This window comes from Lygodium microphyllum, chromosome 12, assembly GCF_053477565.2.
Source record: "Lygodium microphyllum isolate KBCC chromosome 12, Lygodium_microphyllum_v1.1.10, whole genome shotgun sequence".
NCBI classification, from domain to species: domain Eukaryota; kingdom Viridiplantae; phylum Streptophyta; class Polypodiopsida; order Schizaeales; family Lygodiaceae; genus Lygodium; species Lygodium microphyllum.
Genome location: NC_141146.1, coordinates 77,024,552 through 77,040,009, shown reverse-complemented (window position 1 = coordinate 77,040,009; position 15,458 = coordinate 77,024,552). Strand labels below are relative to the sequence as shown.

At 42.6% G+C, this 15,458-nt stretch overlaps 1 protein-coding gene and 1 non-coding gene across 2 annotated transcripts; both read right to left on the bottom strand.

Annotated features, from left to right (window-relative positions):
• Window positions 1-2,142: 2,142 nt before the first annotated feature.
• LOC148027938 (protease Do-like 8, chloroplastic) lies at window positions 2,143-4,166 on the bottom strand. The gene is made up of 4 exons (XM_087689894.1): window positions 4,086-4,166; window positions 3,607-3,733; window positions 2,265-2,548; window positions 2,143-2,181 (listed from the first exon to the last, which is right to left on the bottom strand). Exons 1-4 carry the CDS (start codon window positions 4,164-4,166, stop codon window positions 2,143-2,145), a joined length of 531 nt encoding a protein of 176 aa, XP_087546020.1.
• Window positions 4,167-13,205: 9,039 nt separating this feature from the next.
• LOC148027937 (small nucleolar RNA SNORD36) lies at window positions 13,206-13,274 on the bottom strand. The gene has a single exon (XR_015692751.1). It is a non-coding gene; the product is annotated as a small nucleolar RNA SNORD36 (small nucleolar RNA).
• Window positions 13,275-15,458: the final 2,184 nt, after the last annotated feature.

The following is a 15,458-nucleotide window of genomic DNA, read 5'->3' as shown; positions in this document are numbered from 1 at the left end:
AGGCTGAACCCTCTTCTCTATCTGTGGAAAAATAGAAGCATTCTCAACCATAACCTCATCCTCATCCTCATCCAACTCTCCAATCAAAACTCCCTATGTATCAGTAGTAGGCAATGTATGTATTTTCCTCTTCAAGACTTCTTGGAACTGATCTTGAAACTCTCTTTTCGAGATGCCCAAAACCTCAGAAATAGTAAAAGTCACCTCACTGCCAAGTATCTTATCATTAAAGATTTTCTTCATGTCCGTAGATGTCTCAATATCAGACATCAATCTAAACCCTGGCTGCTTTCTCTCTCTAGGCTCTTGCCTCTTTTCTTTCTTCTGAGCATCTTCCATCTGTCATTCTGGCCCTGGTCTCAAAGACGGTCCTGCAATAGGTGGAGTAACAAACTCACCCCCTCTAGTCTTTTTAGTTGCATTTGGATTTTCTTCATCCCTCTTACGCTTCTCCTCAACAAGTACATCTGCTCCCTGAGACTTAGCCAAGTAGGCATAAATAGTGTACCTGTCAACAGGCGAATTCCAACCTGTCTTAGATCTGATGCTAGAACCTGCACTAGTCAAAACAGTCTGCTGAAATTTTCCCTTGTTTGCCGTCTCCATAGCATAAGTCCATAATGCTGACTAATTCTCTGATCCTTTCTCAATTTGAACTCCATATGCAGAAGCATCTCCTCTAGCTGCCACATAAGAAGTACGCGTAGCCATATCATCCACTAATTTCTTCATTCTGCCTTTCCCAAAATTGGTAGCAAGCGGAGCTCCTGTTTCAGTCAATCAAATCTTACCATCTTGTCCCCAAAATACCAAATTCTTCCTCCTTGCATCCTAAAAAGATTCACAATCCCTGCAATGCTGATGGTCCGTACTATCACACCAAATACATCTTCGATCTCTCCTAGGTGCACTAGGAGCACTCCTAGGTGCATTAGGAGCACTCCTAGGTGCAGTAGGAGCACTAGAAGAAATAGTAGGTGCAGTCAAAGCAAACTGCTCTTTCAATTTTCCCACCAATTCTGCTTTAACTGACTCCAGTGTCAAATCCGTTATGCCTTTGATTATGTCATCAAGAGAGGAAGGCACCGACGGAGCGAATGGTTTTGGAGCAGAAGGAGCCGGCATCGGTCTTGGAACAGGAGGAACGGGAGGAGTAGAAACAGTAGGCACTAGCATAGGCCAAGAAACTGGCTGAGGAAGAGAAGAAATAATAGGGATAGAAGCAGGCATAGGAGTAGAAGATGGCGTCGGTGTCATAGATCCATTCTGTAGGCGGATCTTTCATATCCTCCTCTTGGTCAAAGTCGAGACTGCATCCTGGGCATCTTGCCAATCTGTTTTAAGACCCATAGGCTTCATGCGATCCTCAAGGAGCTCTCCTAATTCTTCCTGAAGAGCAGGATCTGCAGCTTGCAAGAAAAGCTCAACTTTCTCAACATCCAATGCTCTTTGTTCAATGGCATCAAGCTGACTATACCTCTCTTCAAATTCTCGTATCAACTCTGAAGCAGCTAGACCTTTGTTTGGCATGTAGACCCACTCTCGGAATGACCGCCGTGTAGCCATCCCAAAGTCCTCAAGGAAATACTCTTCTTTCAGGGCCTTCTTAAAATCTTGCCAATGCGAATTTTGAATAAAAAGATCAGTCACTTTTGCCCTCAAGGCGGGTGTGACAAGACGAAGGAAATACTTACTCATAAGTCTAGCTGGTACTCCAAAAAATCCCATCTTGATCTCATATGTCTTCAAATAAGCTGAGACATTACGGCCATCAAATAGCTTCTTCTCATTCTCAACTACTTTAATCGCCTTAGTCGTGCTGATTGCATTCTCCTGCTCCGAATATAGACTCTTGCTATGCACATCGCAGCAAGTATGGGCAATGTGATCTTACAGAAGTAAAGTCTCAGTTGCAATCCCACTCTACCTTAGAGTGAGAGAGAGTCCTTGAAAATAACCAAGGAGTAAGCTTTCTACTGAAAAACGTAGAACACAATTATATAGCACTAAACAACCAACCCATTAGTACTCATGATCCTCCACAATCAACCGGCTTAAGCATGAAAGCTGCTCCAGTCCCATTACAACCAAATCTTGGCAATCCTTATCTTTGCATCGAAGAAGTGAACTCAACATATCACTCTATTTGGTTAAAACTTGCAACATCTCCTTAAAAGTAGTCTGCACATGGACCATAGCAAATGAGCCTGCTTCAACATTAACACCAGGCTGTAAAGCATCAGTTGAGGTACCAGTTTAGATACCACATCTGCAGGAATAGTGAAGCCTACTCCAACAGAAGTTCCAGTTCTTGTGAAAATAGCTGTGTTAATGCCAAACAGCCTTCCTCGAGAGTCCAACAAAGCACCACTGTTTCCAGCATTGATAGCAGCATCTGTTTGAATGCTCCCCTCAATGACAACACCAGTTTGGTTGTAGATATCTCTGTTCAGCCCATTAACTATGTCTACATTCAGTGTGTGATCGAACCCAAATGGATTTCCTATTGCAAGGCATCGCTGTCCAACTTTCACTTTTGATGATTGTCCTACAGTAATAGGTTGTAGTAACTCAGGAAGTGCATCTATTTTCAAGACGGCTAAATCTTTCGCCTTGTCAGCCCTTCATCCACTGCAATTCCCTCTGATTTTTTGCGTCTTCCTTCCTCTTCCTAGCAATCGATTCTCTTCCCTTGTTTCATAGCAGGCCCGGAGAAGACAAATAATTGTTCATTTATATACTCTATTTTCTCACTCGAAGGAAAGACCTTGTAAATCTTATGGTAGAAGAGTTCAAGGATTCGTAATTCTGCCTTAGGATGGGATAGATCAACCCTATGATTCTCATTAACATTTCGCATCAAGAGGTAGACATCAATGCCTCTACTGTCTGAAGTACCGTTCCTCCATATTGCGCTGCCAATCAGAATTGTGTTGTCGAAGTAGGTAGGTGGGAGGTCCTAGCAGCTACACAGGTTGGCTTTCCCTTCGGCTCTCTGTGGCACATTGTCATCATCTTCAAGTCTTCTATTGTGTCTTTGTTACCAGCTTTTGCATCACTACATTGTCGTTTCTCCTCACCGTTGTGACACGTTCAACCTTTGTTATTGGCCTTCTGTACTCATTCACTTCTGACTTCATTCAGTGTCGTCTTCCCCCCAAAAAGCCCCTTTTCGAAAATAGCCATCCGTGGCTTTATTTTTTTCTTTCCCCAGGCATTCAATCCTTGCCCTCATCTTCATGCTCTAACCCACTAAATGATCTCATAAATTTGCCAATAAGTCGACCATAAGCTGCCCCTGCTATAATTTCTGGTATAAACAGACCCGAAGGAATTGCAGTGCCATAGGTAATCAGAGCTAGGAGGAAGGTTGCAGGCAAAAAGAAATAGCTAAAGAGCTTTGGTCGAGGGACACTCTTCACTGTCACCAGTGAGGTCAGAAGGGCAAGGCATACATGTGGCCACCCATGGTAGTCCAAATAAGATCACAGATGTGAGCATGGCCACACCAACCGCACGAACTATTTTTTACTGAGTTTCCATACCTTGTATGCCAACCAGAGTAGAGTCTAACAATTTTCCCATTCACATAATTAAAAAAAGTACCAAAACAGCCACCAAGCACACCCAATATTACAACTGGTATCAGTTCTCTAACGCCCACATATGTCTCATCCATTTCCATATCAAACATGATCAAGCTCCCAGTTCCAAACATTCCATATTTGCCACTCTGACAGTAATTAATTGCTAAACGAAGAGTCATAGCACAAGTTGCAGTGGTGAAAAAGGCCCATTGTTGGAATGGAGACTATACTGACACAAGATTTCAAACTGCACAAAAATTTGCCAACATCCAAGGATAGGCCTTCTTCTTGCATCTCCCTGAAACAATTGAGCACATCCTCACTGAGCCCATATTTAGAGTATCCAGCAGTTATAGCAGCCACATTGAATGCATCAAACATTATTTGTGTCATCATCTCTCTATTAGCCTTGGGATTCAGTGGAGCTTCTGTGAGGAGGACTGCTTGCTCTTCCTTAATGACCTCTATTGCAGCCCTTTACTTTTCAACTGTAGAAACCTCCATTGCAAGATCCAAGGTAGATGGTAATCGATCTTCTAGTGCTTCTAAAACTGATCCAAGCTTCCCAAACATATCCATCACTATGCTTCCAAACTTCTCTCCACTATACTCGCACACAGAAAAAAAATGTAAACACAACGACTAAGTATGTACAAAGTAACAAATGTCACACACACAACTTTTTGGTGGATTCCACACCTCGGATGCGCAGCAGTATGACAACGCTCAGCTCCCTCCTTTTTACACGCCCGAGTATGGGAAACTAAAAACCTAAAATAAGAAATGTGCTAAAAGAAAATACTTCATGATTAGGCTATAGGAGTCCTCGCCTAGTAGAAGCTCCTGGGTGTGTTGTCCTTAGTTAGGTAGGTAGTTCAGACCACCACTTAGGGACCTCTTTGATAGTTCTTTTTAGATTGGCCGTGTTGGAGCAGTCGATTAGTGACTGGCTTTGGACCTTCTATCAGATTATGCTAGGCCTACTCCTTGTGGATTTCATGCCTTGGTTTTGTTAGGGGGTAGGGTGAGCATTGTGCTGTGTTTTAGTATGTATCTATTTTGTATCAGCTTGATGCTTGCTTTGGTTGTTTTGTGTGCAGATCTGTTGTGGGATTCGACGGGCTGAGTCCCTCTATCCTGTGGTTGCCAATGAGAGCGGATTTTTGAGCCCGGGATGTGCCTAAAATTTGCCAAAAAATTTGGAATTTAGGGGAAAAATATTTAACATTGAAGGCGACGGCTGCAGCTAAGACGATTTTAAGCACCAAGTGAAAGACGGCTTTTAAAAGGCACCCGAGCGACACTTGTGGATTTTTGATAATTTTTCTGACTGCAGTGCAGGATACCAGGAGCTCCCAGTTAGTGCGGGATGCCGAGATGGACGCACATGATTTTTCAGAGGCTAAAATAGAGCCCGAACGAGGAAGAGGCCAAAACTTGGCCAAGATTTGAAGAGGTGGACAAAACTTAGGCCAAAGGGGGGGTGCCCTTTGGGACCTTGACCCCCCCTCATTTTTTCATTACATGGCATGGAGAGGGCGACGTGATCAGTAGGCGCTGAAAAATGCACCATCCCCCCCAATCATCAATGGAGGCTGCAAAGAACCTATCTAACCGACAATGCCCATCAACTTCTCCCTCTTTCCTGGTTCTATCACCGGTCTTCGCGTGAGATATGGCTCTCTGGATGAAGATATAAGAATCTAGTCTTTCTCTCTTCTCCCTCTCTCTCCCCTCTATGGGCTGTTCATGTGCACCATCTTGAAGGAGGAACCGAGAGGGAGAATAAAGGAAATGGTGATGGAGATTGATAGAGATGCTGAAGATTGAGGTATAGCATTGGATTGAGAGCAATGGAGGCTCCCTATGCTGGTTACGCAAACATTCAGTCCTAGGGATTGCAACTCAATCCGAGTTTCAACATTTGAATGAATGATCCTTAGGGTAGAAACCCTAGATCGTTACTTGTATGAGTGCCCTCTTGACCCTACATTCCATGAATGTGGGTTGGACCTTTGGGTATGAGGGTTTCGACTTGGCAACAAGTGCGAAACTAGGCCAAATCCTTAACGAGCTAAACCCTAGCTAGCACTTGGGGTATTTATCGTATCATGCCTATATGAATCCCTTGCGGGTTAGGTGATTTAGATAATTCGATCTACTTGTCTTGCGACAAGGACGAACCATTCCTAGAGATGTTAACTTGATCTAAAGGAGAAACTAGATGCAACATATCACAATATACGTAAACACGTGATTTACTGCTTCTTCGTACCACTAAATTTGCAGTAACCCTAACATTTCTTGTTAAAATCAAAACGCATGATAATTTATAGAATAACTTTCATTGAACCTACTAGGACTTACATTCAAGAATCATGCCTACAACTCTTTTTCTAAGCTTTTAGAATTTCATGCTTTAATAAACCATGCAACCTCCCCAAATGCAACTGGACGAAATGAACTTTGCGAATATGTAACATGCGACCCCTAGATACAACAACCTCGAAAATGAAGTTCATGCGACACAAGGCTAGTATTGATTTAATCCATTTCCAAGCATCCTTTTCCCATGCAACTTACAAGACTGGAGTTCATTTTCATGCCGCGAAATGGAAGTTAACAATTTCCTCGTGCGAATCCTAATGAAGGGAATTAGTGACTAAATGCAAGATACTCCTTTCCTTCACGGCCAATGCACTTAACAATTTCATTCCTTTGCCCTAAGTAATAGGCGTTTAGACTCATTAAATTGGAAAGGCACTAAAATTAGCAACATGTAGCTAATCTCCTAAGACGGACAATTCTAGAAATGCAACGTTCCAATTTCATGACATGCACCAACCTTGTCTAACATTTAAAGAAATAATTTATCAAGAGTACATTTATCGCTACCACATACATTAATGATAAGCGCAAAAATGCATTCTTCCTTATGAAATTAATTGTGCCTAAATCATCTATTTATGTGAGAATAAACTTAAAAAGAAAACCTAGACTTGTGGGCTTGTGGAGATGTCCACGTGAATGTTAGGAGATGAACCTCCCGTAGGTGCGCCTTGCAACTTCTTGGGGGCCATTGTATGCGTGATTACAGACTTCTAGTTCGCGATCGGTGAATCTCCTCAGCCTTGATAAGTAGCCTCAAGATCTTACCCTTCTCCCTCGTACGCAGGAGATACCTTCACCGAACTTCGGATCTTAAAAAGGTTGGGGCTTGTGAGATTTGAGCTTAAGGGATTTGGACTTATGGGATTTGGGCGTATGGGATTGGAGCTTTGTTTGCGGAAATGGGGCTCTTACGAATGGAGCTGCGGGAATAGAGGCTTTACAAGGACTTATGAGAATTGGAGTTTTATGAAGAAGCTGCGAGAATAGAGCTTAATGAACTTGGTCTTAAACCCAGGAAGGCCGCAGGAACAAGGTCAAAGCCTTATCCCTTAGAAGTTGTGGGAATGGGGCTTTAAGGGAAGGTTTTTAACCCCCAGGGTGGAGCTCGTGTGCACAAGGCCTTAAGCCTTGTACTTTAGAAGCTTCCAAAAGCTTCTAGGAAGCTTCTGCTCCCCAGGAAACCATGTGGGGACAAAGGAAAATGATTGAGGGGAATTAGGAAAGAAAGGATGACGTCGAATTGGGGAGGGGGGATTGACTTGCTGGGCACGTGGAGCCATGCCGTCAGCAGTAATGCGACGGTGCCTTTAGCTGAGCAGGATGGGGCGAGGTCGGTGCGCTGCTGCAAGCAGTGGGGGAGTTCTTGGAGGCCGGGGAGCATGCCGTGGAGGACGTGCTTCCTCTTCTGAGCAAGCCGAGCAAGATGGGGGTGATGGCAGCTTGATCTCTCACTCCCCTCCCTTAGCACGGCGTCGTCGTCTGATCTCTCTCCTTTTCCCCCTAAGCTAAGGGGGGTTTATATAGGCCTTAAGGGATGGGGAGAGAAGCTCCCCACGTGGCCTCTGCATGGCTTCCCTTCCTCCTCATGCAGCCCACACAACTCCACCAAGCCCATCCCTCCCCACACTCCCTCTCCTCCAGCCAATGATCGGTTGGGGGAAAGGGATAAACATAAAAAAAGTTGCATTAATATTATCCATTTTTCCCCTCGCAAGAGGGTGTTTCCCCACGGTTATGTGGATTTGAACCCCCCAACTCGATTTGCCAATGCAGAGATCCCGTGTTTACGCGTGTGGGTTACGGATTAGACTGCTGGCAATTACAATGTGGAAGATAACCTTGCACAGGGTTTACACGGCGTGCGGGGAGTCAATCTTTACGAGCAGGAATATTACATTCTCTCCCCCTTTGAGGAATCAAGATGTCCTCATCTCGAGAAGAACTGGGGGTATTGTTGGTTGAGAGTACTTTCATCCATCCAAGTGGCATCCTCCTCGGGATAACCTTTCCACTGGACGAGGCATTCTCTCAAGATTCTGGATCTCAATTGTCTCTCCCTAACATCTAAGATCCTGTCAAGCCGTAGCTCAAGGACTCCTTGGCTAGTCATTACAACTTGTTGGTCATCAAGTACATGGCTAGGATTAGGTACATACTTCTTCAGTGGGCTGATGTGGAATACATTATGAACCTTTAGGTTCTCCGAGAGTTACAGTCTATAAGTGTTGGGTCCAGCCAAGAACCTAGCCACTTAAATTTTTATCAATACTCATAGACAAGACAATCATTGATAAAAAGAAGTCTTATTTCATTCATATGGGCATAGCTCTTTCGGAGTACAATATTTTTTTGGGATGCTAGAGCAAACTGGTACATCAGTTCGGGGAGAATAATGTTGTGTTACATTTAGCTACGAGAACTGGATAATAGTATGGATTTGGGTCATGGATCTTCAGGAATCGATAAGTCATCCGAAGATTAGGGTATCCTTTCTTTTGGTACCCATTCTTTTTGCGTCTCAATACCTTGATCCTGTCGGCGGGGATTATGAGGGTGTCTTCCTCGTATACATATGAGTTCAGCTCGACCCTCCAACCTTCGATACGTAAAGTTGTGTTTACGTGAGCCTCAACAAAAATGAATAGCTTCACAATCTTCAAGTCCTCCAACCACTTGATTCTCTTTAGGTTGGTTCGAAGGTATGCAAACCGGTGGGCAGCTATGTAATAGATTCCTCAATCACCCGTCTATCTCTATTCCACATACAGAGGCGATGGATTATAAATGCAATCTAGGATGTTCATCATATTGATCCTTTGTCGATAATCTGAGGAATGCATCGTGGTCATAAACATGACTTGGAACACTAAGAATCTGTTGCATGCTTCATAATTCTGCAAGACAGCATCGATAAGGAAGGAAATGTTCTTAACAACAACATTTGCTTTACTTCTTAAGTTTTCTTATAAAGACAAATCCTTTGTTGGTTCGCTCTGATACCAACTGTAACGTATCCACCTGTTCCCTTTCAGGACATGTCTTAGCAGTCCATCGGAAAGAGAGTCTAGAAAGTTTCGCCCAGCATTCCCATGTAATGTTACGGGGTTTGCGATCTAGGACTTCTCGAGTCTGCCACGTAGCGGAAGTATTCCGGTCGTTCCCACTTAGGATCGACTTGAATCAGGGTTTCCCCTAATGGTCACTTTCCTAAATGGCAGCTAGCGTTGAACCCCAGGAGAACTACTCTACGCAGAAACGCCAGGGACGAAGCGGATTCATGCTGCACTTGGTTCAAGGAGAATGGGAAATGAGAGGGATGCAAGGCTCAACCTCTTTGCCCATAAGGCATAGTCCCATTCCGTTCCCCTAAAACAACATAAATCGGGATTCTAGTAACCTAAACCCTAGGTCAGTACCCTTGCTATTCATTTCCTTTGAAAAGAGCCCCTTGCTATCTATTTCGATTGAGAAAAGTTCCCGGCCAACCGGGACCACCCATTCGTAGGACGGACCCATGGCCACATCCACCGCACTTTCCTCAAGGTTGCTTTAGTTGTCTAATTATCTACCACATTTAGATGGACATGCATCAAACACCTTCATTAATTAGCCAATTAGACATTGGTTCCTTCACATAATCTTAGCACTTGACATAGAAAAGCAGTGTCAAACAAGTTCCTTTACAACAAGTTATCTTATTTATCTTTGGAATACATCCATAAAGTCCAGCCCGCAAGCTAATCCATAATCTGTCCGAAGGCAATCCATAATCTGCCCGAAGGCTATTCAACAATCCACAGTGATTACTAATCCAAGATCCCACCCGTAGACTAGTATGCGGGCCTCAAGATCCAATTCCAAGTCACGTTGGTTCCTTGTGCAGGGCCCGGAAGGCAAGGAATTTACGGCCAGAACCCCCCTGGCACCCAAGCATCCTCCTGCTCCAAGTAGCGCTCAACGGAGAGACCTCACATGGCGGGTTTGGTCCACGTTCCCGTGCGGCTAACAACCCTCTTGGTTAGGGTCAGTCGGGGGTAACTGAAGATGCCTCTCCTTTCAGGCCTTCAACCTGAAGCATTAAATATCTTTCCATCCTTTAGTTCCTTGAGCAAACAATGCAAACAGTGCTCCTAAACTGATACAAGCACAATCATTTCCAGTGGTCGTTTATTTGGCCAACTGCTAAGGAGTGAATCCTTCTCTTCGAATGCATCCAGCATTCGATCTAGGATCAATTGTGACTTGGCCAGATCTCCAAGGGTTTGTTTGTTAACCCTTTTGTCCTTGGATTAGGGCCATACCCTGTTAATCCAACTTAACCAATACATTAGATTTCATAAATTAACAGTAATTCCTGGCGACCATGTCGCTTCAATTTGATTGATCCTTTGCTTCCAAGCAAATAATTAACTCTCCTTAACTTGGAAACTTTTCCCAAGAAAGGTGAGGTAACAGGATGGCTACTCATCCTCTTGCAAGTTAACTTACGCAAGAACCTGCTAGGCAAAACTCTCTTGTGATCAAACCAGAAGGCCATGCGACATTGCAACTTGTTGCACAAGTGTTGCATCTATTCCAAGGGATCATTTCACCCATTGAACGGTGTTTTCTGGTCAAGGAATTATGATTAGACAAGAAGCAGGGTTTAGGGTGTCTTCTTACCCAACCCAATCCTAATTGCACTAGGCCGACAACATTCCATCCTAGGGATTCCAACTCAATCTGAGTTTCAACATTTGAACGAATGATCCTTAGGGTAGAAACCCTAGATAGTTACTTGCATGAGTGTCCTCTTGACCCTACATCCATGAATGTGGGTTGGACCTTTGGATATGAGGGTTTCGACTTGGCAACAAGTGCGAAACTAGGCCAAATCCTTAACGAGCTAAACCCTAGCTAGCGCTTGGGGTATTTATCGTATCATGCCTATATGAATCCCTTGCGGGTTAGGTGATTTAGATAATTTGATCTACTTGTCTTGCGACAAGGACGAACCATTCCTAGAGATGTTAACTTGATCTAAAGGAGAAACTAGATGCAACATATCACAATATACATAAACACGTGATTCACTGCTTCTTCATACCACTAAATTTGCAATAACCCTAACATTTCTTGTTAAAATCAAAACGCATGATAATTTACAGAATAACTTTCATTGAACCTACTAGGACTTACATTCAAGAATCATGCCTACAACTCTTTTTCTAAGCTTTTAGAATTTCATGCTCTAATAAACCATGCAACCTCCCCAAATGCAACTTGACAAAATGAAGTTTGCGAATATGTAACATGCGACCCCTAGATACAACAACCTCGAAAATGAAGTTCATGTGACACAAGGCTAGTATTGATTTAATCCATTTCCAAGCATCCTTTTCCCATGCAAATTACAAGATTAGAGTTCATTTTCATGCCGTGAAATGGAAGTTAACAATTTCCTCGTGCGAATCGTAAGAAAGGGAATTAGTGACTAAATGCAAGATACTCCTTTCCTTCACGGCCAATGCACTTAACAATTTCATTCCTTTGCCCTAAGTAATAGGCGTTTAGACTCATTAAATTGGAAATGCACTAAAATTAGCAACATGCAGCTAATCTCCTATGATGGACAATTCTAGAAATGCAACGTTCCAATTTCATGACATGCACCAACCTTGTCTAACGTTTAAAGAAATAATTTATCAAGTGTACATTTATTGCTACCACATGCATTAATGATAAGCGCAAAAATGCATTCTTCCTTATGAAATTAATTGTGCCTAAATCATCTCTTTATGTGAGAATAAACTCGAAAAAAAAACCTGGACTTGTGGGCTCGGGGAGATGTCCACGTGAATGTTAGGAGATGAACCTCCCGCAGATGCACCTTGCAACTTCTTGGGGGCCATTGTAGGTGTGATTATGGACTTCTAGTTCGCGATTGATGAATCTCCTCAGCCTTGGTAAGCAGCCTCAAGATCTTACCCTTCTCCCTCGTACGCAGGAGATACCTTCAGCGAACTTCGGATCTTTAAAAGGCTAGGGCTTGTTAGATTTGGGCTTAAGGGATTTGGACTTATGGTATTTGGGCGTATGGGATTGGAGCTTTGTTTGCGGAAATGGGGCTTTTACGAATGGAGCTGCGAGAAAATCAACAAGCTTGTTTATCATGTTTCATATGACCACAATGAAGAAAAGAACACCAGGCACAACAAATCTTCATATAGCATCATGTAGATCTCCCACGGATTTGATAGAACCAACCATATTCTTCAATATCTTCACAAAATCCATCAATAGAACAAAGAAAGCAAAGGAATACACCATCTTTGAATGAAAATATATCACATAGTATTCATCTTCAATATCTTCATAGTCTTCTCTCTCAATCTCTCATATACAATCACTCTATTTGAGTAGAATTAGCTATCTCTGACTCTCTCTCTCTCTCTCTCTCTCCATCAATAATACATCATATCCTCACTACAATCTCTCAAAATCACTCTCAATAATCCTTCTTAGGTCGTGGATACCCCTCCCAAGAGGTATGTCTGATATGAAGAGTCACTAGAGCCACTACAGTGTCCTTTTATAGTTCACTACTGTCACTTCACTCCAGTCTTCACTTGAGTCTTCAGCAGCTACTTCTTTCACTTCTTTCAGCTCCTTTGCACTTGTATTCACCTCTTTTCAAGGTTAGAAGACTTTCCCAAGCTACACTCTCATCCAACAGAACACATACAGAAGCATACAGAACAGTACCAGAACAGCTACAGTACAGAACAAAATAGAACAGAGACAGAGGCTCTACAGAAGACCTACAGAAGGTTACAGAAGGTCATCAAATCCTCATAACTCATACTCAAACCATTCCAAACTCTCAAAAACTATTCAATAAGCTTTCACAAGATCTCAATCTTCATCATTCAATACTCCATCCCTCCTTACAGAAGACAATCAAAACAAAACAGAACAAAACAGAAGCTATACAGAAGGTATACAGAACCAATCAGAACCTATCAGAACATCACAGAACCACTAATAAACATCATGAACTTCCAAAACACAATCAATATCATCCAAAACACTCTCAAACCACTTCCAAACTAATCAATCATCTCATAAAATCAACCATTCAGCTCTCAAAAACAACAAAAATCAGCCCAAAAAACAAGTCATTTCAACACTCAACATATCCCCACACTTAATAAGGAAGTGTCCTCGCGACCCAGGAAAAAGGGAATACAAGTTCAGGTAAAAATCTCAACTTTAATCTTCAATATCTTTTCAAAAAGAATCCATCCACCATGACCCCAACTTATAACCTGTATCTGATATAAAAATACAAAGAAAGGAAAACCCTTTATACATTAACACTTCTTATCAAACTAGAAAATCACAACAAACTTGTAAAGGATATAAGAGTTTTCTTCTTCTTCATCATCAGCATCTTCAACTCTCCAACCATGACCCCATCACCACAATTCTCCAAAATGTAGCTCACACGAAATCCAATCCAATAGGAAACCACCACGTTCGTTTTACATAAATGAACTCACAACACAAACACTACACACAACACAACCATCTGAATGACTCCTCCAAAAAGAGAGATTTTCTTTAAAAAGCATCCACCATACATTGGAAAAGGTATCAATGAAGATGATCCCTCTTGAAAGATTGATGTTGTCGGAAACGATCCATAGACAAGGATTCATCTACAAAGGTTTTGGGAGGATTCTGAAAAAACTGAAGACATCACATCCTTTCCAACAGGACCAGGTATCTGCTAGGCAAACAAAGGGCATGAAAATACAATATATCTAGCTGCTGGGAATCAATGCTCACATTGACATTCATGCACAACTTGGGAATAGGCTTGGAATCATTATGAGAGTGCCTATGCATATATGCCAAGTACCAAGCAAAGTGAGCAGTTAATCTCACTGAAGGATCTGCAGACTGTGAATATTGCTGAGCAAAATGAACATAGTTTTGATAAGCTTGACTGGCAGCTGTCCATTCTCCTGGAATTACTGGCCAATTGATCTGAGGTCCTATAAGGGAATCATTTGAACTCCATCCCCTTCTTCTGGAAATCTGATTATCAAACCCGTCATAGTCACTAACCAACTGACGTGGTTGAGATATAGAAGTGTTAGGAGAGGGTAGTGGAATAAGGAAAAGTGGATGAAGTAAGGGATAGGAAAAATCATAAAAGGAAGAATGATTTAAAGAAGGAGTGGCAGAAATTTGTAGGGAATCACTCAGGAAGGGTGTTAATTGATAAATAGGAAATGTGGAGGGTACATGAATGGATGGAGAAGGACAGGGTGGAGAAGGGGAAAATACTCTATCCTCAATAAAGGAACAATATGTAAAAATGGGAATTTGAGGGAAAGAGGAAGGTTGAAAAAGAAGGGGTAAAATAGTGGTGGAATTAGATTGACAAAGGGAAAGATAAAGAGCATAGTGGTGAGCCATTTGTTGGTAATATAAGAGGGTAGGAACAGAAGGTCCTAAGAGAGATCTTCTATGATAGGCATCAAAGAAGGTAGAATCAAACGGATTATGTTTTGAAAGATAGGCTAAGAGATCCATCCTCAGTTGATTAGTACTCTGGGCGTAGGTAGGAGCTGTGTTTTGTCGTTGATTCAGAACCACAGAATCAATCATGGGATGCCACGAATTATCATGACAATCAGCCACTTTGGAGGAGTAACTCTGGAACATGTCAGCTATGCGCAACTCCAAATGGTTGACATACAAAACAGCTTGTAGAACCACGTCCCCCACATACCATGCCATATCCACCTCATCTGGAATTAACAAGTCTCCTCGTAGATACATGTATGACATCAACGTGGTATCTGGCATGATAGAATCTTCAAACACCATCCTGACCACCTCTTTCAACAGCTCAGCAGACCAAGCCCCACTCCATCCATCCTCTGGAAGAGGTAAATCCATCGTGGAAAGCTTCATGTAGAAGACCAACTTCTGTAAGTGGTAGTGGACAAAGAAAGAATGGTCTGGTGGAACATATTCTTGAAACTGCTCAAATGTAGACCATAACAAGTCCATTCTGGACTGCAATCTTTCCACTTTATCTTAGAATAGAGGACACAAAGTAGCCTGTCTCTGAAGAGCAGCTAAGTCCTCCTGTGAAAGAGAAGGGATCAAGGGAACATTAGGGCTTGGAGGAACAGACCGTGACTTGGCCAGTTGATCTTGCAACTGCTTGATTTGGGAGGCTTGGGAGGCCACTGTGTCATTAGCAGTCTGTAAAGCTGAAAGTTTGCCATCTAAGAGAGTTTGGAACTCCTGCGCTTTGTTGAACATCCTTTCCTTCTCCTCTGAAAGGCTAATAACCTGTGATTGAGCCTCTAGTAATAACTGGAGCTTCAAAGAAGAGATCTCATCACTTTGGGTGGCAACCAGTTGGGTTTGTTGTTCCATCTGCTTAAACAAATCTGCTAGGGTATCCTTAGTAGAAGC

What these genes read in the sequence shown, in the direction of transcription:
- LOC148027938 (XM_087689894.1), bottom strand. Translation starts at nt 4,166, where the DNA reads ATGGATATGTTTGGGAAGCTTGGATCAGTTTTAGAAGCACTAGAAGAT. An exon ending in TGTGCTTGGTGGCTGTTTTG is followed by an intron (nt 2,549 to 3,606) that starts GTACTTTTTTTA and finishes CTATTACTGTAG; the next exon opens with GACAATCATCAAAAGTGAAA. An exon ending in TCACTATTCCTGCAGATGTG is followed by an intron (nt 2,182 to 2,264) that starts GTATCTAAACTG and finishes GTCCATGTGCAG; the next exon opens with ACTACTTTTAAGGAGATGTT.